Source organism: Molothrus ater, chromosome 1, assembly GCF_012460135.2.
Source record: "Molothrus ater isolate BHLD 08-10-18 breed brown headed cowbird chromosome 1, BPBGC_Mater_1.1, whole genome shotgun sequence".
NCBI lineage: Eukaryota > Metazoa > Chordata > Aves > Passeriformes > Icteridae > Molothrus > Molothrus ater.
The window spans coordinates 14947864-14974779 of NC_050478.2; the positions used below are offsets into that span (position 1 = coordinate 14947864).

A 26916-nucleotide genomic window follows, 5' to 3' on the forward strand; every position below is an offset into this window, starting at 1 on the left:
TCACATTTTTGAATGTACTGTGCTAGAAATGCATAAAAGATGGAAATACTGAACTTGTGACAAAGAATTAGCCCTACATCCTTGCATTATCATTTGACAGAGGTCCTACTGCCCACCACAAAGCAGCACTGACCACAAGTTCTGGTTCCTTCAGTCTGTAATGAGTACTGCTCTGCTTTGATTTCCCTCGTGCCTTTGTGCCTTTGTTGCTGTCAGCTTGCTTTAGATTATCCTGTCACTCTTTGATGTTTTGGAGCATGTATGGTGATACTAGTGTGCAGTAAGAGTGGATACAGGGGATAAACTTGCTGTCCTAAAATTACTAGGAAGGAAGACCACAGAATGACAATTAGTGTCAACGCATAATTTTGCTTATGAAATTGCATCATCCTTTGTTACATTCTACATACTCAGAAAAAGAGTTGCTGTTTTGGTGGGCTTTTCCTGTAGACTCTTTTAATTAGAGGAACTAAGGGATGAAAGTCATTATCAAGCTTTTGGTTATTTAAACAACTAACAGTGTAATCTGGTATGTATTGGTGTTTTAACTGTCCAGATAATTTTCTGGATGGGAATATAGTGTGGAGAATAAGGTGCAGTTAATAGAATAATGAAATACCAGAGTTGGAAGGGACCCACAAGGATCATAAAGTCCAGCTCCTGAGCCTGCACTGTACAAGCCCAACAGTCACACCATGTGCCCAAGAGTGTTGTCCAAACACTTCCTGAACTCTGTCAGACTGGTTCTGTGACCACTTCCCTGGGCAGCCTGTTCTGGCTGAAGAACCTTTTTGTAATATCCAAGCTAAACCTCTCTTGACACAGCTTCTAGCTGTTCCTGAGGTCCTGTCACTTGTCACCAGAGAAAAGAGGTCAGTGCCTGCCCCTTGGTTCATGTTTCTGGCTGAGTGTTACAAAGAGTGATGAAGCTGTGCCTTCCCTAAGACATCCTCTGTGACACCCTCTGTCTCTGAGCTGAGTGCTCCCACCGCATCCCTTTTTTGTTGGGATTGTCAGACCACTTGGAGAGCCAGTATAGGATGCTAAGCTGATGGAAAGCCAACTTGGGTGCTGGGAAAAGTGAGCAGATTTTTAGGGTTTTCTTGTATGAACTCTTTAACTTCTAACACATATTTGGCTGAGCATTAGTAAAAAGTAAAAGGAATGAAGTTTGAAGAACAGTACAATTGTTCTGAAATTACTGGATCAAATTAGCATTACAGCACTCGTAAAATTATAATTACAATAGCATTCTATGTCAGGCAGAGAAAGCAACTGAAAATGAAAGGTTGTCTGGATATAAGCAGAGCTAATAGGTTGAAAATAGGGAAACGTAAAAGTGCAAAGCAGTTTCAGGGAGAATAAACTCCCTTCAATAAGTACATGTTCTGAAATGGTATGTGTGGAAGATCTAAGGGAAGCAAGCTGGAATAGAAAGGGAAGAAATTCCAAAGCAGCCTGCTGTGGTGTTAAGCAGTTCAGGCTGAGTGTTTTTGTAAAACAAATGCAGGTATTTCAATGCTGTTTCAATCAGAAGGGTACATTAAGAAAGAAATGTGATTACATTGAAAGTGGAAACTTGTTAATAGGAACAAAAATATGTGAACAATTCCTATTTACATGAAAGGTATATCTTGAAAGAAGGAACAAGGTGAGATCCATCTAGCAATGAAGGTGTAGAATAAGATGAGAATATTCTGTGAATGTTTGTAGTAAGAAGAAGTTTTTTCTTGATTGTACTTGATACTTGAGATGGTTGAAATGTTTCCTGAGTCTTAGTGGGGGGTTTTTGTCTTTGGTATTCATTTAAAAAAGACTTTTTAAATTTAATGAAGCAGTTAAGCCAGTGTAATGGGTAACTGCTGCCAAAGGGGATCATCTTTCTTTCTTTCTTTCTTCTGCATTTCCCCACTGCTTTGCATACACACATCCTGGCAGTTCAGGGAGCCAATTTTTCAGATGACTAATTGTTTCTAATTGTTTTCAGGGGAAATAACAGGACAGTGATGGCTTTTTGTGGAATTGGTTCCCATAGCTGTCATCATAGATTCAGTCTGACATAAGGCTGTGGTAGTATGGAGGATGACAGCAAGGGGCACAAGGCTGAACCTTGTGGTGGCTGTTAGATAAGTTTTATTCTAATGTGACAAATTACAGTCTTTGAGCTTGACTAGCCCATCTAAAATTCATGCCAGGAATTTAAAGAAACAGTCTGGAATAATTTTACAGCTATTTGAGAACTTCAGAGGGGCACATGATCTCTGAGGAGAGAGAAAAGGCACTAAACCATGCTTTAAAACAAACAAGCAAAAAAAAAAAAAACATAAAATCCCTCAAAAATTCCAACCCAAAACCTCCTAACAGTCAACAGACTTTTGAAAAGGTGGAAGCTAGAGGTTACAAACAATTTATCTTACCCACAGTTCCTGGAGGAATAAGGATAATGTAAATAATTTGGCCCTGGTGATGACTTGGAAGATACTAATCTCTATGAACACCAAATAAGAGATTTTCAAGACCAAACCTCAGTTAACCCAGTTGAACTTTGTTTTGTGGCAGGGCACAGGACATAATAGATAGTGGTATAAAAAAAGGCTTTTTGGTACTGCTCTGTTATGCAGTGAATGGACTCAGTTGTGTAGTAGAAATAAATATGCTTGGAAAACTATATGTAGAAATAGATGGACAAAATGAAAACATTTGTTGAATTTCCTAGGTGGTCTGTCTTTAAATGCCAGGTGATATTTTCAGGAGTGACTGGAACTACAGTATCTACATACAAATCTTCCTGTAATGTGAAGAGCAGCCAGAAAGTTTGATTAGGATTTGAATTTAAAATCATTCTGACAAATGATTGAAACCATTGCATTTTTAAATGGAAAGCTATGGATTCAAATGAATGAGGTGTTGCATCTCGGTGGGAGTAATCAGCTCTGCAATCACAGTGGAGAATGACTGAAGAATAGAAACTGTAAGCTGTAGTGTGTTAGTTAATAGTAGTCATTTAGCATGCTTTCTTGTTAAAAAATTACTGCTTTTGAAGTTAACAATTGTACTTGATACGTATGTATTACTGTCATGGTTTAGCATGGCTTGGTACAGAAGTGATTCTCTGTGAGGACTGCTAAGAGCTTCCTCCAGGCTCAAGGAAACCAGTCAGCTGGCTAGTTTTGAATGTTGAATACTAAACCACTTAAGAAACCTGAGCGTGCCTCTGTGAAATTACACTCAAAAATGAACAAACCCCAGGAAAAATTCTCCTGCTTCTGGCCTTTGAACAGGTAACTGGATGCTGGCTCAGCCCACGGCTCGGCTGAGATTCTGCTGCTGCTGCTGAGCTCTAACCAGGGCCAGCAGGCCAGGCCAGCCCTGCTCAGGGTGGCCGGGCCTGGCTGCCGGTGCCCCAGGAAAGCCCAGTGGCTGAGAACAGAGGTGTGGCCCTGCAGCCCCGTGGAGAGAAGCCCATGGCTGGCATGGAGCGCAGCAGGACCGCAAAAGAGCCCCACAGCCGAGCGGCCGTGGCTCAGCAGAGATCACATGGCTGCCCACAGGCCCAGGCAAGATACCAACTCTTTCAGTCAGGGATGAAACTTGTAGACATCAGTCCTCTCTCAAGTGAGAGAAAAGGCAAGTGTGAGGACCTATAAAGAAAACAACATGGAGACACTGAGGCCAGTGAAGGAGGAGTCAAATCCCAGATGGGAGGAGAACGAGGAGATGCCTTAGTCTTGGGCTGAAATTCTCTTGTAAGGCTATGGTAAAGATATAATTGATACATCAGACTCTTTTTTCTTTTTCCCTGTAACTCCTGGAATGCCCTGAGGGGATGTGGCATTTTAACCACAGCCATGAGCAGAGGCACCAGTGTTGGAGCAAGCAGATGTTGAAGTAGCTGTGATCCAATGAGAAGCTTGAAGAGAGAGAAATGAGAGAGATGAGAAACCTTGCCCCAGGGATAGAATCATGGAAAATTCTGAGTTGGAAGGGACCCACAAGGATCATTGAGTCCAGCTCTTAAATGAATGGTCTGTATGGGGATGGATCCCACAGCCTTGGCACCATCAGCATGCTGCTCTAACCAACGGAGCTAGTGTCACCTTTGTTGAAAACCTCTGTTACCAGAGATAATAGAAGAGGACTTTTGTTTCTGTATTAGAACAGCTCATCCTTAAAGTTGCACCCCAATAAGCTGAGATGACCCATGGTAGTAGTTATGGGAATTCATCCAAATGGTGGGAGGAACTTCACAGTTGCAGATTTCTGGGTGGCTGCTATTCGTGAAAACTAAAACCATGAGAGAAGTGTTTGTTGTGGAAAAGTCTCCATGGCATGGCAGGAGAGACTCCTCTACCTAAGTGAACTGAAAAAAGATTATTTTAGAAGTGATAAACTGACTGAAAATACCAAATTTTGAACCTTTATGTTGTCAGTGGTAAAGGAGGGAAGAGTTGGGGGGAGAAGTGTTCTGAAGATTTATCTTGATTCTTATTATTCTTCTTTTAGTTCTGTTAATAAAGTTTTCTTTATACTCTTTATACAAAGTTTTGAGCTTACTTTTGCCCTTCTGCTAATTGTTATCTCACAGCAGAAAATGAGTTAATAATTCTAGTGAGTGCCCTGGTGTTGGGCCAGCACTCAACCCACCTTAATTACCAGGAATGACAGAGATGTGCTGAGCCACCAGCTGAGATACTGAAGTTGGGGGCAAAGTTGCTCTTGTGGGTTTGTCCAAATAAGTGAAAACTTAAATGCATGGAAGTGTAAGGAGAAGTTGCCCTTAGTTCCTTCTGTTTAGTGGAGTATCTTTTGAGGCGAATTGAAGTGGATACAATTTCAATTTCCAATGAAATTAACAAGCAGGTTAACTTTTTTCAGTGGCGGAAATTTCATCCAGTTGCTTTTTGTAATATGTGGCACTGCTAAGGCTCTCTGCTCACATACTGAGTATTTTTGTAATTGGGGTAAAAGGCAAAACCATGATTTGTGCTTTTGTTTTAAGAATACTGTTAAGATTTCTTTAAATACGGGTAACTTTAACCCGTTAGTAGAGAACTATAGGCTACTGGTACCTACTAGTTGTGTCCATGTCAGAGGTGGATCAGAGAAATGGGAATCTTAATTTAGTGTATGACATCCTTTTCTTCTCTGAATTAAAGCAGTTTTTTGGTGTTATAAACACAAGCTGGGATAAATACACCATGAACCCTTAAAATTATTATAAAACCAGTAAGCATTTGCTTAACTAGAAGAACATTGGCTGTTATTATCTATTTGATGCAGAATCCTACTGGCTATATGAAGATAAAGCTTAGTTCCCTGTTAGGCAACAGGTTGTAGCTGTATAATCCTGAAGAATTATTACAGTTTATAAAATATTGAGGTGTCTGACAGCAGTAGTTCAGTAAAAGGTAGAAAATAAGTCAGTTTGTCCATACCCAGGAAGGAATGCTGCCACACCTCCTAGGTGACATGTGTGTCTGGTCTTAACAAATGCTGCAGGTCAAAAGCAGTGCAGTGAGTTCTGCATGCAGCTCTGCTATGCCTTGTTCTCATGACTGGTCTCTTTCCATGAAGAAGCTTTTTAACCAGGGGACAGATGTGAAATAATGTCTGCAGCTTGTGTGAAAATAGGCTCAAATCCTGTGAATTCTTTTAGCAGCATTACGTGTTAGAACACCGTTGAATTTCAGGCTGTGTCAACCTTGCAGTGTACAATAAAGCCTATTTTATAACCTGCTTGATTATGTATCTTTTCCTAAAGTTTAGACAGAGGAACTTAGTTGCCCTTCATGTACCAAAGTACTTAAATTGAAGTCAGACAGCCAAAGATAAGATCATTTGGATAAAGATCATACATTCAATGTTGAAACCAACTATCACTGCTGCCCTTTTGCTACAGTTCCTGCTTTCAAGTATTGCAGTGTTTCGAGTATTTCTCAGCATCTCACTGAGAGATGTATTGGCATAACTATTGTAGCACTGGTTTACTGAGCACCTGGGGAGGAACAGAATAGAAACTTAGGAAACCAGCACTGCTAATAAGGAAAAAAATACCTTGTTGTATTGTTGGTAAACCACTTAAAGACATGCACACATGCACACATCTGTGTGGTTTCTGTTCGTAACTGTGTGAACCCTGCTGATACTACTCACTGTCTTGATAGAACTATGGGGAGAGTGGATTGCATTTTTACTGTTTTTCGATGGATTAGGAGAAGGAAAGGGAGGATAATGGGAAGCATTGCAATAAATGAGAACATCTTCAGGAGTCATTCACTAGGTAGAAATCATTGCTGTTCATTGGCAATGATGGCAAAGCCTCCTCTGTGGTTTTCTGACATTACTGGCAATAAATCGCCAAGGCAACTACAGAATAGTGCCGGAGTCAATATCTGTGTGTAACTACTTGTTATACTCTGTATGTCTAATCAGTCTTAAGCGTCTCTCTTAAGTCCGGGTTTGCGTGTCTCGGTGTGCGCGGAGCGCCGGCAGGCCTGGGGGAGCTGCGGGGTGGGAGGGGTGTGCAGGGGAACAGCGCCACCTGCCGGGGAACCTCCGGCCCGGGCAGCGTCCGCTCTTCGGCTCAGGGCTGTGCAGGGAGAGAGCATTTGCAGAGAAATACCTCCGTCAACCTGAGCGAGGCTGAGTTCTGGAAATATTTTCTCAGGTTTTCGTTTCACTTTTGTTTTTTTTAGGAACATCATTTGCAGCGGGCTATCTCAGCACAACAAGTCTATGGAGAGAAGAGGGATAACATGGTTATACCGGTTCCAGAAGCAGAAAGTAATATTGCATACTATGAATCTATATATCCTGGAGAATTTAAAATGCCAAAGCAGCTGATTCACATACAGCGTAAGTAACTCATTCATTGAAGTCTGCATTGGTTCTGCTTTCTCTAGGCAGCAGCTGACAGAAGGAGAGGATAGTCTTAAGCTGTGCCAAGGGAAATACAGGTTGGATATTAGGAAAAAGTTTTTCACAGAAGGAGTGATGGAGTAGTAGAATTGTCTGCCCAGGGAGGTGGTGGAGTCACCATCCCTGGATGTGTTTAAAAAAAGACTGGATGTGGTACTTGGTGCCATGGTTTAGTTGAAGTCTTAGGGCTTGGGTTGGACTCAATCTTGAAGGTCTCTTCCAATGTTGTGATTCTGTGAGAATTTAATTTTACTAGTAGTTAAGACATTATTCATAAATGTCTGAGCTCCCATCAAGACCAGCTTCTGAGAATTTATTTTTCAACATGTTGAAAAAATTCTACTTGATAAAGAGGTATGTTTAATACTTGTTCAGTAGTAACAGTTTGGAGGGAAATTTAGATTTGTTAGCAAGCACAGATATAAATCTCCTTAAAGAGGAAAATACATAATGCATACCTAAGAAACAGAATACCTGTTCCTGAAGCATCACCAGGATAAAATGGCTGTAGAGTGGACTGGGGAGCCAGCCAGAAGTAACAATAGCAGTAGAAGTATTTGCCTATGCCTGGTGCACGTATTCTTCATCTAAAAGCAGATGGGGTTTGCTATCACTGATGATTTGCAAATTTGTTGTGGTTTTTGTTGGAAGATAGCAGCTGTTTGCTCTGGATATGACCCTTCATGTGAGCACCACATTCCCTCAGATACCTTTGGAAAAAATTATGAAAAATGCGGTCTGTTGCAGAATTCTGTTGTATGGTGTAATAAGCAGAATTGAAAATGTAGTATCTGTGCTATGTAAACATAGCTCAAGCCTAATTAACTTTGGTTAAATGCTAGACTTGTATGTCATTCTGAGCCTCAGTAATGGCTTAAAATATTTGAATTGTAGAATAGTGTGAGTTGGAAGGGACCTTTAAAAATCACCTAGGTCCAAACTCCCTGCAATGAGGGGAGTTCAACTTTATCAAGTTGCTCAGACCCAGCCTAACTGTGAATGTTTCCAGGTATGGGCATCCACCACTTTTCAGGCAACCTGTTCTAGTGTTTCACCACCCTCATTGTAAAAAAGTTCTTTGTTCCTACTAGCAGTCTTCCATGCTGGTATTAAGTTTGTACTTTTCATTCTTATTTTCCTTATCTGACTGTTCTAATAGCTGGAATTGTCAAGTTTAATTGTCATTTTTAAGCTGCACTGTATTCTATTTGTTTACTAAAGATAGATATGTGTTTTCATGTGTGCACTTGGAAAGAAATTTGTGTGTCTTACCAGCCACAGCAATTTGAATGAGGCATGAGAACTAGGGAGTCATGTTTCAAGTGCAGTGATGCATTTTCGTAGGATACTGTGGCAAACAGTTGTTTGCATTCTGCAAGATATTACTTGTATTTGGAGATGCTTTGCTACATGGGGTAGATCATGCTGGGTCAGTGTAGTCTGACTCATCTACATCACAAAAATCACTGATGAGGATATTTTAAGATCATTGTAATACAGGCTGCACATGCTTTGCTAGGAGTACCTTTGATGTGTGTTTGGGCTGAAATCTGAACTGCTGATTGTACAATACATAAAACTCCAGAATACTTGGCAGCATTGAAGATTTTAATGAATCTAAAAATGTCTTACTGAAGCAGTGAGGCAGTAAGCTGTTAGTTGGTTTGACCACTAATAAGTTTTCATTGGTAAACAAAACTATGCCAAGTAGACAGGGTAGTTTTTTTCAAGGAAAAACCCTCAATGTTTACATCCATGTGGAAGTAGCATTACAAAATTCAAACAAATAATTTTGGTTTTCTCTTGAGAAGTGTGTTGTGTGCTGTGGGCACTATTAGAACAATGCATTTTTGTAGTAAAACTAACTTTAACTTTCATTGTATCATTTAGCTTTTAGTTTGGATGCTGAGCAGCCAGATTATGACTTGGATTCAGAAGATGAGATCTTTGTGAATAAGTTGAAGAAAAGAATGGACATCTCTCCTTTGCAATTTGAGGAGATGATAGACAGACTAGAAAAGGGCAGCGGTCAGCAGGTACAACGGTACTTTGAATAAAGAATTTGAAATACATGCTCTATCTATTACTGTATGAAAGTGACATGCTGGGTTTTACATTTAGCCAGTCAGCCTGCAAGAGGCCAAGCTGTTGCTGAAGGAAGATGATGAATTGATCAGAGAAGTATACGAGTACTGGATTAAAAAGAGGAAAAATTGTCGAGGTCCTTCACTTATTCCAGCAGTGAAGCAGGAAAAACGAGATGGCTCCAGCACAAATGACCCTTACGTTGCTTTTAGAAGACGAACAGAAAAGATGCAGACACGAAAAGTAAGTGTATCAGTGCCTCCCTCAGCTTTTCTTTCTTTTAGTTCTCCCTCTTTCCAGAAGTTGCTTATTTAAAGAAAAAATTTACAACATAATAAAAAATTGAATATTCTATTTTTATTTTGCAAGGGCAAAAAACATAAAACAGTTTTAGTCGCACTATTGAATCAAAGTTTATATTCACTTTTTCACTAAATTTACTCTTAAACCCACGTAGGGCGTTGGCAAGCTGCGTATCATTGATAACACGCACATGCTTCTCTTCGGTTAGCATGTGACTTTTTTTTTAGCATACCTAAATATTTATAGCTTACTTTAATTCAGATTATTGAATATTGAATTATTGAATTATGTGGGGAAACACGTGTTTTATGTATCTGCAGAATCGGAAAAATGATGAAGCTTCTTATGAGAAGATGCTGAAGCTGCGTCGAGATCTGAGTCGTGCAGTAACCATCCTGGAGATGATAAAAAGGAGGGAAAAAAGCAAGAGAGAGTTGCTGCATTTAACACTGGAAATTATGGAAAAGAGGTAATGTTTATTGAAAATTTGCTGCAGAAAGCTGTGGAAACTACTTTATATTTGGGTTGGTGCAAATATTTGAACAGTGTGAGATGTTTAAAATACGTTCAGACTCTGTTTCACATTACAGGATAGCATATTCATATTTGCCTATGGAGAAAAAATGAAACATTAGGAAGTTGCTTAAGGGAGGGTTATTGTCATATTAAGCTGCATGGTTTTATTATGTGTGTAGATACTTTCAAACTTAGGTATCTACTCTGTATATTATTCCAGAAGACAGATCATAGTTTCAAACAAAGTGATTTGAAATTATGTTTTAAGTATATAGATTATGGAAATCCCAGCTATTTTTAAGGCCCGTTTCAATCAATACCATTCTTCTTCGATTTAATGATCTCTATTCTTTGCGAAAAAAGCTTGATCTAATACCCTCTCGAGGAAAACAAGCATTTCATGCAGCATTAAATGTGAGAGTCATCTCCAGCTAGTGCTTCTTGTGCCATCCTGTTGATTGTGTTTTGGGCCAAATGCTCTGCCAAGTGTCACTTTCCCAGTTGACTGAGGATCACAGTTGTAGTGTGGAGTTGTCCTTTAAGTTGATACTTAGAATCTGAATAGACGTTTCTAGCCTAAGTGTCCATGCTTGAAAGCAAATGTTTCAAGTCAGTACCTTAAAACTGCATAACTGACTTCATAATCTGGGTTTTTAGGGAGACAAGCTGAATTGGCTCTATCAGGGCACTTCTTTTAAGCCCTAAGCATTTTCAGCAGAAACAGAGGGGAGAGAAATCAGGAAGATTTTTCCAGTTGCTTTTTGAAGGAAATAAGCTATTGAATAGAGGAAAGACTCAAATCCCTCCCTTGGAGTAGAGAACTGTATTTCAACTCAGCATTTCTCACAGGACTTGAAATGTAATGTTTCATGGATCTGCTTATTGAAAGTACTCTGTAACACAAAGAAGGAGGATTCATGAATAAGGCATTCTGTTTCACTGTTAAAACTTCTTGAGTGATAAATTCTTTAAATGGTACCAGTCCCCAAGGAAAGGGGTGGGTAACCCTCTCCTTTTCTTTACAGTATTACCTTTTGGAGATGCTTTACAGAGTAGTTGTCCTTTTTTATCTTGTCAGCATTATTCACTGCAATGAATTTTCTGTGTTACTCATCTCCTTCTCTGGAATAATACTTTTTCCACTTATTGCTGGTATACTGGACATTCCTTTTATCCCAAGTTGCAAGTATTAATTTGTTTTTCTCAATTTTTTACCAGATGGATATTGTACTCCAACAAATAAAATTTATTCTGATTTCAGGTATAATTTGGGTGACTACAGTGGAGAGATCATGTCTGAAGTCATGGCACAGCGGCAGCCGCTGAAACCCACCTATGCTATTCCCATTATTCCTGTGACTAACAGCAGTTCTTTTAAACACCAAGAAGCTATGGAACTGAAAGAATATAAAGTTAAAGTAAGTCACGTCAATAACAGAGTTACTGTTCATGCTGTGAAGTGTACAAAATACACCATTTTAGGGTTGGAGGAGGGAGGAAGCTTTTTGGAACTGGCAATAGGGAAGCAAAGCTGCAAGTGAAATAAAATGGCTTTGTTCTGTTGGTGTTTCAAGGATAACAGATTAGCAGCATTTCTCAACATAGAAATAAAGGTAGTACAGACAAACTACAGATAAAAGGACACATGCAATTGTGTTCTTATTCAGGAGGATGGAAACATTTTTCGTTACTACTGTCCATAAAACTGGGATGTCCTGAGCAAAACTGTATCTATTATCATTAGGCATTGTATGAAGATAGAACTAATGATGTGAATACCATGTATTGTTCTAAGCTATGTAGTTAGTTTAATACAGAGGGTTAGGGTTTGTTTTGTTTCTGAAATATGATTTTTCTGAAATATGATAATTCTCCCCCTGCTGTATATCTTTGGTTTAATATTTAAGTGAAGTATCAAATCTTATTTGATTTAGACAGCTGACAAGTACTTTTCTCCCTGCAGGCTTTAATTTTGTGTCATACAAACCATAGCTACAGTGCGAACAACTGAGCATGTTAAATAGGTCAGGTGACACAGGATAAAGGCTGAGGTATAATTTGAATTTTAAAACAAGGCAGCTTGTAACTAAAGAATATTCAGAGGCTGTTCTGAATTTGGCAAGGTGGCTTTAATCAGTGAATTCTTCCACTGGTAGTAAAGCATTGTCCTTGTGATTGCTGGTGTGTACTTGCTTATTAGTGATGTTGGATCAGTGCAGTGTCTCACAGCTGGCAAACTTGGGAAATACTCTTAAACTTGACTTTGCCTAGTATGGGGAAACGTGTTTAATTTTTAGAGATTTTTTGCAAGATTATAGGTATCTTTGACAAGTCTATTTTTGCCTAAGTACCATTGCATGGTACTTAGTAATACCCTGACACTGCATAAATGGCTGTCAATTAAAAATGCTAGGAAATAAAAAAGGTGCCCCGTAGATATCATGATATATATTTTGGTCTCCTTCTCCAAAGTAGTACTATTACCTTAACTGCTAGTGAGTTACCTACCACAGATTGAGCAAACAGTGCTTGATTCCATGTTGTCTGTTCAGTGTTTCAGTTACTGGAAATGAAATTCAGACACTCTGAAATGACTGCATGTTTTATTGGGAACATGGTAGAGAGATGAGTTCATGTCATTAGCTTGCTTATACAGGAGTTTACTTAAACTACTGTTTTAATGTAATTTTCTTCTTTGTGTAATTTTACACTGCTTTCATTTTTCTTGCAGCAAGATAAACCTGATGTTATTAGACCCAAAAGAAAGTATGAGAAGAAGCCAAAAGTCTTACCTTCGTCCGCTGCTGCTACTCCTCAACAGACAAGTCCTGCTGCACTGCCAGTCTTTAATGCTAAAGATCTGAATCAGTATGATTTTCCGAGCTCAGATGATGAACCTCTTTCCCAGGTAGGACCTCTAGTGTTTTGTGCTGCTCTTTGGGAAAGAGCAGAAGTAAAACTCAGGGATTTTCTAATACCTTTCCTCATACGCCACTCTCACCCCACCCCCTCTTCAAAGGTTTTGTCTGGTTCTTCGGAGGCTGAGGAAGAAAATGATCCCGATGGTCCTTTCGCCTTCCGTAGGAAAGCAGGCTGTCAGTACTATGCTGTAAGTAGAATTTCCTTGTGCATTGTAAGACAGAATGTCACTGTGTGAAAACATCCTGTGTGTAATTGTTTAAAATTATTTTAAGCCTCATTTAGACCAACCTGGCAACTGGCCGTGGAGTAGCCCTAAGGAGGGAAGATTAGGAGATGTGCGTTACAGATACTGCTTAACCACCCTCACTGTCCCCCAGAGGTGTATTGGGTTTGCACGGAGACGGGTTGGCCGTGGTGGAAGGTAAGTGCTGTGTAATTGTTGCTGTTTTTAAAAAGAAAATTAAATCAGTAAGATGCAAAGAAGAAAAAGTCTAAAAAAACCCCAAAAATTAAACAATTGGAGACATCACAGAGAGATTAGCTTGCTAATGTCTCCATTTTTGTTTTTCACTAGTGGAAGCTGTTTTAGTAGTGTTTTCTTAAATAGTTCTCGGGGTTTTCTATTGCTTGCACTCCCATTTTTGGCATGAAAATGCATGTATATCTTCAGTTGTGATTGGTTTGTTTTTAAATTGTTTGCATAGCTATCCTCAAATAGTAGCATTTCAAGATACCAAAAATAGTATTTTGCAAAAAATGCTTTTCAGAGTTTAGACAGTATTGGATTATTTTGAGAGAGATGCTTAGAAATCATAATAACTGTTAAATTTCAACCATTGTAAAAAATATCAAATAATTACCTATTTCAGGCATTATGCTTTTAACAATTTTTACTGAAAACAATTTATAAATGGTTGAGTGTGTAAGTATGTCATGTCTTTAAGAAAATAGTACATTTGTATTAAATTTTTATTAAAAGTAAGCATGTGATTTGCACTTCAAATTTATGCTTAGCACCTCTTCACATATTATTAGTAAGCCAGCTTGGCCAATCAGCAAAGTTGGAATGAGATCGGATGGCTCTTACTGGATGGTTTCCAAGGGGATTTGGATGTTAACGTGTAACATCCCTACTGTTTTGGGATGGTTGTAGGTATAGTTAGTATATATGAGAGTAAGGCTTTGGAAATGAAGTTTCTTTAGGAGGACATACTAATCACTTTTTACTTAAGCAGTGTTATTCTCTAGGTCTTTTTGTTTTAATTCTGTGTTGTTGAAGTGTCCTTAATAAAAATGTGATGTTGTACTTCAGCTCTTCTTCAGACAGTAGAAGCTAGAATATACCTAAATAAATACCTAAATACTTACTGTGAAGTAATAAGTGGTCATGCATTGTGTCAAGGGAGTGCATATGTGTGTGTTGGCTTGTTCTAGAATACTTTTGTGTAGCTTTTATCCTTTAATCATCCACAAGCACTCATGTCAAACTGATGACTTCCTTGGTGTTTCCTTGCTGCTGTTTAATTGTGCTTTATTCTGGTTTTAGGGTGCTACTAGACAGAGCGCATTCGGACTACGATAGTGCATTTCATCACCTGGATTTGGAAAGCTTTTCCTCATCACAACACTCTTCAATCAGTCAATTTGCCAATACCTCAGAAACAAATACCTCGGACAAATCTTTCTCAAAAGACCTCAGTCAGATACTAGTCAATATCAAATCATGTAGATGGCGGCATTTTAGGCCTCGGACACCATCCCTACATGACAGTGACAATGATGAACTCTCCTGTAGGAAATTATACAGGGGTTTAAATCGAACAGGCACAGCACAACCCGGGACCCAGACATGCAGTACCTCTATACAAAGTAAAAGTAGCAGTGGTTCAGCACATATTGGTATGTCTATTTTAACAAACTTGCTTCTAGAAGTTTTAAACTTATGTCAGAAAATCCAGAATATCATTAGGTCATCCATATTTTATATTGTGGTCTATTTTGATGGTTACAGCCTATCTTCAAGTGTGTCTCTTTTTGCTACGTTGAATTTATTTGCATTTTTTGCTAACAGTAGTGTACTGCATCTGAGATTTATACAAATGCTACAATGGTATGTAATTACAATTGTCGAAACATAAAAGTTGAAACAACAGTATTGTGTAGGGTTTAAGTTCACTGAATATTTGGATTTTTTGAAATTAAAAATACATTAATTGAAATGTTAATATAAATATTATGTACCAAATTTTTTCTAGTACAAGGTCTGGCAGTGATGGGAAATGTTTAGGTAAAATGTTTCATTTAGAGTCCCAGCATGCTATGAGTTCTTACTTGAACTTAAATGAACTTTAATGCCATTTCCCAGCCAAGAAGTATCTAGCCCACCCTCACTGCTACATCTGCTTATGCTTAGCAAAACTCTTGGACTAATCACCTCTACATCTTGTCAGCAAGTGGCAGATTACATATATAGAACCTAATTACAGATTTGAGGATCTGACTCTGAAAAAATGTGATGTGTTAGTGGTTTTTAATTGGAGCACTATTGGATAGCATCACTCTTACTTCTTCTCACTGGAAGAGTGGTATTTACGTGGTTAGAATGGAACTTATCAACTCATCAAAATTCATGAGTTACTTACTGTAAATGTCATCTTTTTATAGAAGGTTAAAGTAACGTCATTTTTTATATAAAACAATCTTAGAAGTTCACCATGGTTTTGTAAGGAGTATCTAGAATCATATTTTCCTTGCCATTTTGAATTATGGCTTTGGAAATCAATCAGAAAACCTGGATAATGTAGGAGTGTGGCGAGCAGAGCTACATATACCTAATAAACTAAGTAAGTTGTGGGTTGTTTTGTGATTTGCTTCAAAGACTGTTACACTGGTTATCAGATAACTTTATCTTCTGTATGCCACTACATTATATACCTTCCCTCCTGTATCGTGTTTTGAGGCTTTTTCCTGAAAATTCTTTCTCCTTGCATTTGTAGAGTTAGTGAGCAACAGTTGTTTGCTGCTTTTTGTTAGTGAGCAGCAGTTGCTTTCTGCTTTATTTCATGCCTCCTCTCCATGCTGTCCTAGAAGTAGGTCCTTGCCCCCATGCCCCTTTCTTCTTTCATGATTCTTCTTGCTGGAAATGTACTAGGGCTAAAACTGATGGTTCTTATGGTTTGGGATCTTAGTGTGGCTTTTGGTGTTTAAATTCTGCTCTTTCACTGGCTTGAATCAGTAAAACAAGTCCAGAAGCCAGTGAGGGCATTCTCTGCCTGGTGGTCAGGCTGAACTGTGGTAAATGGTAGCCAGATGAGGAGAGTGAAAACAAAACTAATGTGTGTTGAATAGACTGTAAATACACTGCAAGGTATTCATGGACAGTACTTTACATTTGAAAGTCAAGTAGACTTGAAAAATCAGCTGAAGGAGTTTAAAGTTCATGTCTGCGTGTGTGTCTGTATAAATAAACACACACATCCTTTTAGAGTGCTTTTTTTCCCTGAAATAGATGGTAAGGATATTGATCTACATCATTTAGGAATTAAATAGAATTATTTATAGTGATGAGTCCCATAGAAGGTTTTAATTGTGTGGTTGCATATTGAAGCCTGTGGGAAAATAATACATACTAGTGTAAGTACCTTGTATAATACATTCATTTCTGCTTGGAATTCTGTGAAAAATATTGAAGTATTCCAAGCTTTTTAAAATACAAATGTGGAGTTTAGTTTCATAATTTTGCTAGGATTTGATACAGAAATTGAATGTTCAATAAAAAAATACAGCTGTCTGAATTTATAGGTATACTTTAAATTGGTTACCAGAGTCTTTGGATAGTCACTTGTTATTAACATAACCAGATAGATTATATCCATATAATTATTTATAATCTTAATTGTGATTCTTGTGGCATTGGAGTGTATATAAGTCTGTGTGTGTGTTGTTTACTGTTGATCACCTGTTCAGGTGTAAATGTTTGTAAGGAGCATAATCTGCTCTATCTTGGTACCAGTGCGGTTTCCTGGGGTTTTTTTTTTCCATTTTCTAAAAGGATTCTGTGAGATACATTGTCTGTACAGATCACAGGCATGTTCAAATGTCTCATGTCTGAGTCTGACTTCTTCAGAGCTGCCTGTCAGTGAGGCTGCAGCTGCTGAGTTCTGGGATTGTTCTTTCTGTAGCCAGTCCTGTAAAGAGCCTCAGGTATCTAACAGCCCTGCTGACGTTCTGTTGCAGCTTAACACCTGCAGGGTTTCCCTGTTGCTTTTTCTTAGTTGTTTTTGAAGCTGGGAGTTTGTGGGTGTGGATGTTTTAGGTTTGTTTCTCTTTGCCTTTTAGGTTTTTGAAGTGGCAGTTGGTCTTTTGTCAGAAAACACTTATTAATACATCTGTATTTTTAAGTCATATTATCCTTTCACTCCTACTGTAAGTTGTACTCAAACTGTATTACTTACTTGTAAGATGTTCATCCTGGGATTCTGTAGTGACCAACAGAGGTGGTCATGTTGCTTATGTTAATTATGAGCCATCACATGAGTGGTTTTTGTTTCCCTACTAAGGAAGTCTTGAGCTTTTTCTGCTGTGCATGATGCAGACTTGCTGCTGACATGGAAAATACCTTCCTTGGGTCTGTTATACGTGGCAGCAGGGCCATGAGGTTAAGATGGTATCTCAGGTCTTCTGTTAATGAGAGGATATGTTACAAAAGCTGTGCTGTAGCATACCATTCTCTGGCTACAGGGAGCCTTGGTTTTCATCCTGAAGATCAGAGAGAGGTTTTCCCAGAGCTAGGCATTTTGTAAATATTTTGAAGTGCCTTTGATCCTGAAGAAATGTAATTTATTCTGATTCTGGCTTTCAGAGTACTCAGTATTAAAGATTTGTGGAAGTTGGTGCATGAGATTTTGTGTGTAAACTGAGAAGGGGTGTCAAAAGCCCTTACAGGTTGCCTGAACACTTGTGGTGTGCTGAAGGCTAGACTTTGGCAGCAGGAGCAAATGGCCAAGTAGCATCACTTGTGTAGAGGGTAGTTCCTTCTGATCTTACTTATGAAAAAGTATCCTTTGCCCTCTTGTGAGAAGAGCTGATTAAAAGGTCTTAACACATGTTATTCAGAACGCCACTAAAAAGGAAGCAAGAACATTAAAGCATTATTTTTGTGGATAATTAACTTGTTTAGCAGCAGAATTACTTCAGTAAAGGAGCCTGTATTGCTGGCAGTGTCAGGTTTCTCAGTCATAATCCTCAGAGATGGAGTGTACAGTAGGTATGAGTATTGAGCTGAAGTGTTTGTGTCCCCTGGTGGTTGATTTGGTTCTGCCTGGCAAATAGCAGTCTTTGACCTCCATCACTTAAGAAACTGCTCTCTGCTGGAACATACCACTTTCTATTAAATATGCTGCATTCACATTTTTGCATGCTTGGATCTCATAAACAAAAGTTAGAGACACTGAAAGCTGCACACATGTATGATTCCATTTCAGCCTTAGTTTAGGAAGCAGAGCAGAGATACCTGTCACTAGTGAAATACTGGAGCACTGGTTCCCAGGCTCTGCTAAGAGCAGGCAGCAGTCTTGCATTCTGTTCCTTTCTACCTTCTTCACCCAGAAGCTGGTTCACTTTGAAAACAGTGCCTGAAAGCTGGCAGGGCTAAAGAGGCTGGCAGTTGACTGGAGCCTGCTCAGCTGAGTTGAGAAGTCACTCTTTGAGAAGAAGCCTTACTGAAAACTGTTAGGTTTTGTGTTTGGGATTGTATGTATAAATATACATACTATATATGAAAAGCTGTGGGTGTCCAGAATACAGTCAAATGCCTTGCATTTTCTTGTAAACTAGACATTTAGATGATGTGATGCAAATTGTGCTTTGCTGTTCAGTAACTTCAACTGTGGGAGTTCCATAGAGATAACATTTTCCCCAGTAAACTTGCATGCTTTTTTTGGACCTCTTAATCTGCTTTTTAAAAGCAGTTTTGCATGCTTGGGGATCTAGGAGGGTAGTGAGCTGTGCTTCCATTTCCCAAATATGAAATGTTGGCTGATGGATCTGTAATTGTCAGCCTGGAGAACAGAACAGAAAGCTTTGGGATGACCTAGTTGGGACCTTCCAGTATCTGAAAGGAGCCTACAAGAAAGATGGAGAGGGACTTTTTACAAGAGCATGTAGTGATAGGGCAAGGGGTATTGATTAAAACTGAAAGAGAGTAAGTTTAGATTAGAAATTCTTTACTGTGAAGATGGTGAGGTACTGGAACAGTTTGCCCAGAGAAGTTGTGGAAGCCCCATCCCTGGAAGCGTTCAAGGCCAGGTTGGATGGGGCTTTGAACCTGCTCTAGGGGAAGGTGTCCTTCCCCATGGCAGAGGGTTTGGATCTACATACTGATCTTTAAGGTCCTTCCAACCCAAACCACTCTGTGATTCTATACTGTTTTTTCATGTTGACATTTTTTAGGCGTTATACCTGACGCCAGATTTTAGACAACCTTTTCCCAGAAAGAAACAGGAGAAAGCTTCTCAATCCTTGTGGCAATTCCTTGTAGCAATGTAGAAGGACTTGTGCATGGCTTTCATGCCATCACTGGCTGTGTTTTGATGTTTTTATTTAACCCTTGTATCTGTAGTATTCTCAACACTGCTCTGTGTTACTGTTTTCCCTTTTTTGAAATGCTTCTTTCACATTACAGGATAAACTTGGTGATGAAAAATACTGAAATTTGTAATGGCCACTTCCAGTTATCTTTGGAATTTAGTAGTCTTGGCCCATCTGTGGCTGAGCTAGTTGAAAAGCAATGACCTCAAGAGTAACAAGTGTTTACTGTAGCCCATCCTAAACTTAGTTGAAGGAGGAAATACTAAAAAGCTTCTTTAGGCTGGGAAATGTGACTGTGGATGCAGAAGAGTTGGTACTTTTTAAAACACCTGAGCACTTCCAGAGGCTTCAAGACTTTGTGGTCTTACTAGATCTTCTCATTCCCTTTCAATTCAGTTGGAGTAAAACTTTGCTCCAAAGTTGAAGATCTCTGGGCCTGTGGAGCTATTACACGTTGCATCCCATGCAAGGATGGTCACATTTGTAACTGCAGTAAACTGTGTGTACCCTAACTAGCATGTGACATTTTGGTGGAAACTCATTTTAAGAACAATGAGCAGACCAATAAAAGTGCATAGGAAGCTTTCTAGCTTTCATTCAATGGCTAGTAAAAAAATCTTTATTAATTGTTTTCTGTCTGTCGTCTGCTACCAAGTAGGGAGTGCATACATAGACATTATATCTAGTTGATAATTTCTCCAGTTCTGATGTTAGGAGTTTGACACTTCAGTTCTGTTGGGCTGAAATAAAAAGCTGTTGTAGTAATAATCAAGGGCATAATGATTCGTGTTCTCATAGTGTGCAATAATGCCATGTTTAAGTAAAACCCATCTTGAACTTCTTTTCAGAAAGTGAAACATCTTTGGGCCTGGTGCATCAAATACTAAATCACACTGATGGCTCTAAGTCTCTCCAATCTTCTGAATTCACTGGTGAGAATTTGCTATACAGTAGAAAATCTTTAACCAGGCAGTGTAAGCCAGATAACATCTCTCATAAGATAGAGATTTAAAAATGTGATGTTCTGGATTACTTAGCTTTGTGATTGATGTTTGCTTTGCATGCACTTTGGCATTAGTAACCACTAACTGGTGTCTTATACAACAGGGATGTGATGCTCTCATATATTTCCCTTAAGAAGACATTGTAACATGATATATCATCTTTCCACACACTTCAGCAGTTCTCTAGTTTATTGAATTTCTGAAAAAGTTTAGTTAGTGAACTTTCTTCTGATCAAAACTGCCTTCTTAATGGTTATCACCTCCACTGGAAGGATCATGGAATCTAGTATTCTATAAATGGATTAGAGAAGTTCTTTAAACCTAATGTAGTCTTAATGTTTCAGTTTTCCCACTGAAATATCATTTCTGCTCTTGAGAGCAGATACTTAACTTGTTATGAAACAGCTCTTAAGCTACTGTCATTTAAGTATCTAATTCTTAAGATGTTTAGCAGGACTGAAACATTTGTCAAAAGGTTTAATTATGCTGTTGAGTCTCTCAGTATTAACATTTTTAAAAACTTTATTACAGAAGAAAAAAGCTTACCTGGCTAGGTCATTGTTTACTCCACAAAGCTTGCTCAGTTTGCCTGGCAAATCTAGTGAGCATCTTCCATTCCAGAAATGGAAAGAAATGACCGTAGAGGGACCAGGAGGTTGCATATGGATTTTCTGCTTTCTGGGGCTCCCTGTTTGGTTTTTTTTTGGTTGTTTTTTTTAGGAAACTGGCTATTGTTGTCAGCTTAAAAGGAGTCTGTATTTTCCTTCTTGAGGGAAGCAAAGTAACAAGTGAGTGACCTCCCAGTAAAACTTGCAGCAGTAGTCAGGAGCAGAAGCTGTGGCTGTTGATTGTACAAAGGCCCATCTGTTCATACAGATGGCATAGCCAGCCCCCCACAGACACTCGTCACTGGTTTTGGCCACTTCTGGAAAGAACTTGAGTTTTCAGAGAAGCTAAATGTAAGCTACAGTATTGTAAGGCTAGGACATGTTAAATGCTGTGGTACAATCAGTGAGCACTGTTAGAATATTTATATTGCAGTGTAAAACTGCTGCAAACTATAGATCTTCAGAAAGTCCATTGACAGTATCACTGTTACTCTGTGCTCTGAAAAGCAGTACCTGCTGGGTATCACCATCCCATAGAATTTGGTTGATGTGTAAACAGAATCATGCCATTTGAAAAGGATATTCAGTGGCTTAGTTCAAGCAAAAAATAGATATGTCATTATCCCAAAGAGTACAAATACTCATAGAAGTGATTGTAGAAAAACATATTCATAGTGCAGTGTGAAATAGCTCAGGTTTTTTTTTAATAAAACAGGATTTGTAGCTGTCACTAAGGAGATACTGAGTAATTTATCCTGTCAGTCAGTATCAGTAATGTACAGGATTTCATTCCTTGTACTCAAAGCTGAAAACTCCTAAGTTTTTTTTCTACCTTCCATTACTTTTCTGGTCTGTAAGCCCAAAAACATTTCCTTGCTGCCAAAGTACAGCACCAATACAGTTTATAATATTTGTGTGTGTGTTGTCCCAAGCTGTTAAATGAAGAGTATAACAGCATAACATCATGTACTGACTTCAAATCTGAAGTTGTCTCAGCTGAGATGTTACCACTTGATACAGTGTGCTGCAAACAAACAAGAAGCATTTGTGTAGCTGTCTCTTGGTAAAGAGTTGCCCATCTTCTGGTAACCATCTTGAGATGTGAATAATTTCAGGCAGAGTTGTGCTTAAAGGTTCCTCATGTTTAAGGTTAGAAGAGGATTTGGGCTAGGTTATCTTAAGAGTCAAGTGACTTGCATAAATTACTGAAGGTGTCTTGGAAAGTATGTAGAAGTTTTGTGGGAAGATACAGCTGTTGGCTGTGAAAGACAGTTAAGAGATTCTGAAATGGTTGTATTCTTATTTATTGTGTATTAGTAGTGATGGTTGAGATTTCCCTCTTTACACATAGTAGTGTAGTGATTCTGTATAGTGGATGAAACTGGTGTTTCATCACTGTTTAACTTGGTAAATCCTGCACTATTAAATAGTCATTACTGTGTGATGGAACCATGACCACTGAGGTTGGAGCATGCTGTTTGAGAAGAGTCTGTAAGCACTGCATCCTTGTTTGGGGCTGCTGAAGCAAGGGCCTGTCTTAAAATCTCACGTGTCATCTTTAAACCTTGTTTTGTTTTATCCCCTTTTTAAACTTCGAGCTGTTATGTGGCTTTCTGTTGCTTTACTAATGTTATTTAAAGCCTTGAAGGTCTCCAGTAATGTCAGCAATCTGTAAGTTTGTGTAGTGTAGCAATACTCCCCTGAGTTACCAGAAATGTGGTTACTGATTTAAGTGTTCAGAAAAGGTCTGGGCTTGCTGCTTGCCTGCTCATTTTTTTCCAGGCAGATAAAGAGAAGTGTATGACAAAAAGACATTGACATTCATTTTTTCTACTTCTTCTACATGTGCCATTTTTCTTTTGACACACATGAAAGGACACAGCTGAAAACCTTTCTCTTTTTTATAACAAAAATGAGAAGAGAGAATAAAGGTTTTGGAAGAAGCTTTTTAGGGATACTCACTGGTTTTTTTTTTAGATGAACTGATGTTAGCAAGAAACTTGAGTTTGGCACTCATTCAGTTGCATCAATGCTACATTGCAGGCAGGCAGAAAGTATTCCTGCAAGCCACATAACACATAAATAGCATGTTTTTGTGCAGCAGCACATTCTGTTTGAATTGATTCTTTAAAAAAAAGACAGCTGAACTTAGACTTGTTCTTTGAGAAGCTCAGGCTTGTACCTGTAGATGTAGAGGTACAGTCAGTACACCTGTGACTTCACTGTCCTGAGCATATGTGATTTCCCCAATTCCAGTCACACTTGGGTGCCACAGGAAATGAATATATAAGGTTAAATAGGTGAAAGTACTTTCATGTAAAGTACATACAAATGGGTTTTTACCCATAGGAAAAACTGCCATTCCATGCATAGGAATGGCAGTTTTCAGAAGCAACTTATATCTCACAATCAATATGTTTATTTTTTCAACTGAAATGTAATGTGGTATGTAGACTGAGAGTAGGGGAGGAGAAACGCAGTGGTAGTGTAAACAAAATACATGATGGCTTTTAACAGAAGAAGAATAAAGTAATGCCATCCTAGTTTGCAGGTCTTCAGAAGAAATTTTGATATTTCTCAGTAGTAGCAATGTTCTCATTAAAACCTTCAGTGTTGTGTTTCTTTAGCATGGAGAGGGAAGACCTGGCTTATGTAATAGCAATCTATAAGCTGTTCTGGTACATTAGCATCTCTGTCTATGGAATGGAAAAGGAATATCAATCAGATTATTTTAGGAGGCTGCAGATTGCAGCAGCCCTTTCTAAGCAGTATTGCCTTTCTTAACCCGATGCAGCTGATTCAGAATTTCATAGTAAACCTCTGATAGTGTTTTAAATAATACTTTGAAATGTCTGTTAGACTTTTATTTTTAATAAAGGAAGCAGCAAAAACGTTGCTGAATGTCTAACCTAAATTGAAAAAACTGAAATTAGTTGTTCTTGAGTGTATTTTCCAGGTACTGTTTTTAAATGGAGGAGGAGCAGTTGGAATATAGATGAGGGTGATGGTGGTAGTGGGATTCTTCTGTCACTTGTTTCCTTAACAGCTGTACAACTTTCTAGAGTGGTGAGAAGCATACAGCTCTAAGGGTCCCAGCCTGTTAAAGAGAAAATAACTGATGTACAATTTCAAAAATACAGCTTTTTCAAAATGTCACTTCTGAAAGAATAGAGTGCTTCCAGCCATTATTTAGCATAGTCTTTCCTAAACAAACACAGCTCATCTCTATAGGCTTCATTTGCTGCTGTTGCAAAAGAAGCAGTATTTTGAAGGTGGTTAAAGCAACACCAAGGTGACTTAAAGCAAACACAAAGGTGACTTTGTTTACCTCATCTCTGTTTTATAGCTAGAATCTTAAACATACTTAGGACTGAAAACTGAAATGAACTACTAATTTCACTTAAATAGGCACGAGTAAGGTGATTATGATAGTGGAAGTTTTAATCATAGTTCAAAATGGTGGTACTGCATATCCTTTTTTGCCCTTTTCTTCTTTGTCATTCTTTGGGTTGTCTTTGTTTACATCACGTAAGCAGCATTTACAATGCTATACTACAGAATAAAATACCTTGGTTCATAGAATCTACTGAGTATGAAGGGACACATCAGTATCATCAAGTCCAACTCCTGTCCCTGCACAGGACACCCTGATAAATCCTACCATAAGTAAATAAATGGAACCTTCAATGTCACTGGCACTATGTTGGCTAAATGTATATTGATTCTATATTTTAGGGTTTGAAAACACAATATATATCTCTCAGTACCAGAACATTTTCCTCCCTCTGTTACTGCTGCTCAGCTTTCTACCTGTTAATCTTTGTGTGCTAAAGCTTTCTTGCTCTAACTTGTGTTGGATGGCAGCTTAAAAAAATCTAAAGGACTTGTAAATTTTATTTTTTGTTAAAATTACACAGTCATCTCCTTGAGTATTTGGTCAGTAAATTCTAGTTTGTTTGGTTTGGGTTGTTTTTTTTTAAGGACATTTATGAGTGAGGTTGCTACCTTTAAGATATTCTCCTAGGAATAATTTTAAAATATTGCAGTGTTACTTAACTGTAGAAGTAATTGTAAGTAATTTGTTGCTTGTGGCAATATAAATAAGTACTGCATCCTTACTTACTCAAAGATGTTACTTACAAGAAAAGGTAATGTGAATGTAACAGCTGGGTAAAATTTTATAGCTTCAAGTGTCCAAATAGGAAACTGCTGGTCATAATTTCAGTGCAATTTCTAGTACTTACTAGAAGTAGTTTGAACAATATTTGAACACCAGAAAAATGCATGCTCAGCAGTGTGTGCTCCGATGTTTCCAAGTATTGCAGCCATTTAGACTGACTTGTTATTCAAGTTTAAAATCCTGGTCTTCAGAATCCAGTTGTATCCAGAAGCAGGACGTTGTTATGGTTTTGATGTAAACGTGTTTTCTTCAGGCAAGCAAGCCTGAAGGAGTAGATTAACAAAAGATTCTTAAAAATTTCAATTTTTGAACAGGACTTAAGTGTGATAGTGATTTGTTGCCAAGCAGTAGTGAGCTTCCCCAAAAATGTGACTTCCAGTGCATTCTTGAAGTATGAGTACTCTTTACAGCACATGTTTGGGAACATTTGTACAATCTGATTATAAAATTGAAGGAAAATCTGAAAAGTGTATCTTTTGCAGGGGCATTCAAACTCAAACCTTGATTCAGTTTTTAAATTGAAAACTGAGACTTCATTTTGTTTTGGAAATGTAAACTAAAACAAAAAATGCTTGCACTGAAGTTAGTCAATGATTGTGCTGCACCATTGGGCATCCCCTTGTCAATCTGTACGAATTATGCTTCATCAGTTTTATACCTGTGGGTTAAAAGGATAAAATTGTGCCTGACTTGTGATGCACTGACTACTGAGTCACCTTTCAAAGGTTTTAGAGAAGAGGGTATAGTTCTGTGAAATTCAGTATTGATGGAGTTACTTGTACATGTGCAGCTATGAACAAAAAGGGTGCTGTGCAGCAATAGCCTGCCCAGTTGTTAGCATGCCCAACTTGATGTTTTCAATTGGAACATAAATCTTAGTTGTAGCCCCTTGCTGCCTTCAGAATGCTGTCGGTGAGGGGTGCATTGCAGTTGCCAAGTTTGGCATATAAACCTATTTCACTAATAATGCCAATACTGTAGTTTCACAAGGTGAAAACAGTGATGCCATTTCTACCTAATCATTCTTTTTAATCTGTTTTTAGAGTTTTTGGTGGGGCTGATTGCATTTTGGTTCCTTTCTCCCTCTCTTTTTAGTATTGTGAGCTAAACTCAGTTAAAGCCTATATATTGAACAAACAAAAAGAGAGGCTGTTTGGCCAAAAGTTTCTAGGAAGATGTCAGCCTTTTTGACATAAAGGTGCATTAAGGCTCTTAGGAACTTGTGGTAGTTTTTGGGGGTGGGGGTCTAGGTTTATAAAGTAGATGTGTTTATATACACAATTCCTACATATTTTGATACAGTATTTTCTCGTTTTATATTTTGTTCAGCATTTACAGCCGAACAATACCAGCAACATCAACAGCAACTGGCACTAATGCAGAAACAGCAGCTTGCACAAATTCATCAACAGCAAGCAAATAGTAATTCCTCTGCCAACACATCACAGGTGAGGGATTTGTCTGTGCTATGATTTATCCCTCATTGTTTCCCACCAGGGTTCATCTCTAATTGTCAACTGTTGCCATAGAACCTTGAAACTAACCAACAGGAAAGTGGCTTTCGCCTGAATCTACATCATAGCCATTCTGTAAAGTGTTTAGAAGGGACACTGCAGGTGAGTGTGGCAGGCGTTGCCTCTGCTCCCTCTTAACAAAAAAAAAAAAGATGGATCAGTGAATTAATGAAATTTTCAAAGCCGTAGAAATATGAATTGCAGAAATCTCCAGCCATGTCATCATCCTCTTGACATTGGGGGATTTTCAGAGCAGAATTTTAGTTAATTAAAGCTAA

General features: G+C 38.4%; 1 protein-coding gene across 4 annotated transcripts in view; it reads left to right on the forward strand.

Moving 5' to 3' along the window:
* EPC1 (enhancer of polycomb homolog 1) overlaps positions 1-26916 on the forward strand; it is a 64893-nt gene that overhangs the window by 34612 nt on the left and 3365 nt on the right. For 3 of the 4 annotated variants that reach the window (XM_036401527.2, XM_036401535.2, XM_036401507.2), the window contains 11 exons: positions 6696-6855; positions 8809-8954; positions 9040-9246; positions 9627-9775; positions 11084-11240; positions 12554-12730; positions 12842-12931; positions 13017-13165; positions 14291-14643; positions 26454-26572; positions 26654-26740. In XM_036401527.2, the coding sequence (XP_036257420.1) occupies positions 6756-6855; positions 8809-8954; positions 9040-9246; positions 9627-9775; positions 11084-11240; positions 12554-12730; positions 12842-12931; positions 13017-13165; positions 14291-14643; positions 26454-26572; positions 26654-26740 (1734 nt within the window). In that variant the 5' untranslated portion in view covers positions 6696-6755. The remainder of the gene's footprint in view (positions 1-6695; positions 6856-8808; positions 8955-9039; positions 9247-9626; positions 9776-11083; positions 11241-12553; positions 12731-12841; positions 12932-13016; positions 13166-14290; positions 14644-26453; positions 26573-26653; positions 26741-26916) is intronic. The other variant, XM_036401517.2, reaches the window with a different exon arrangement.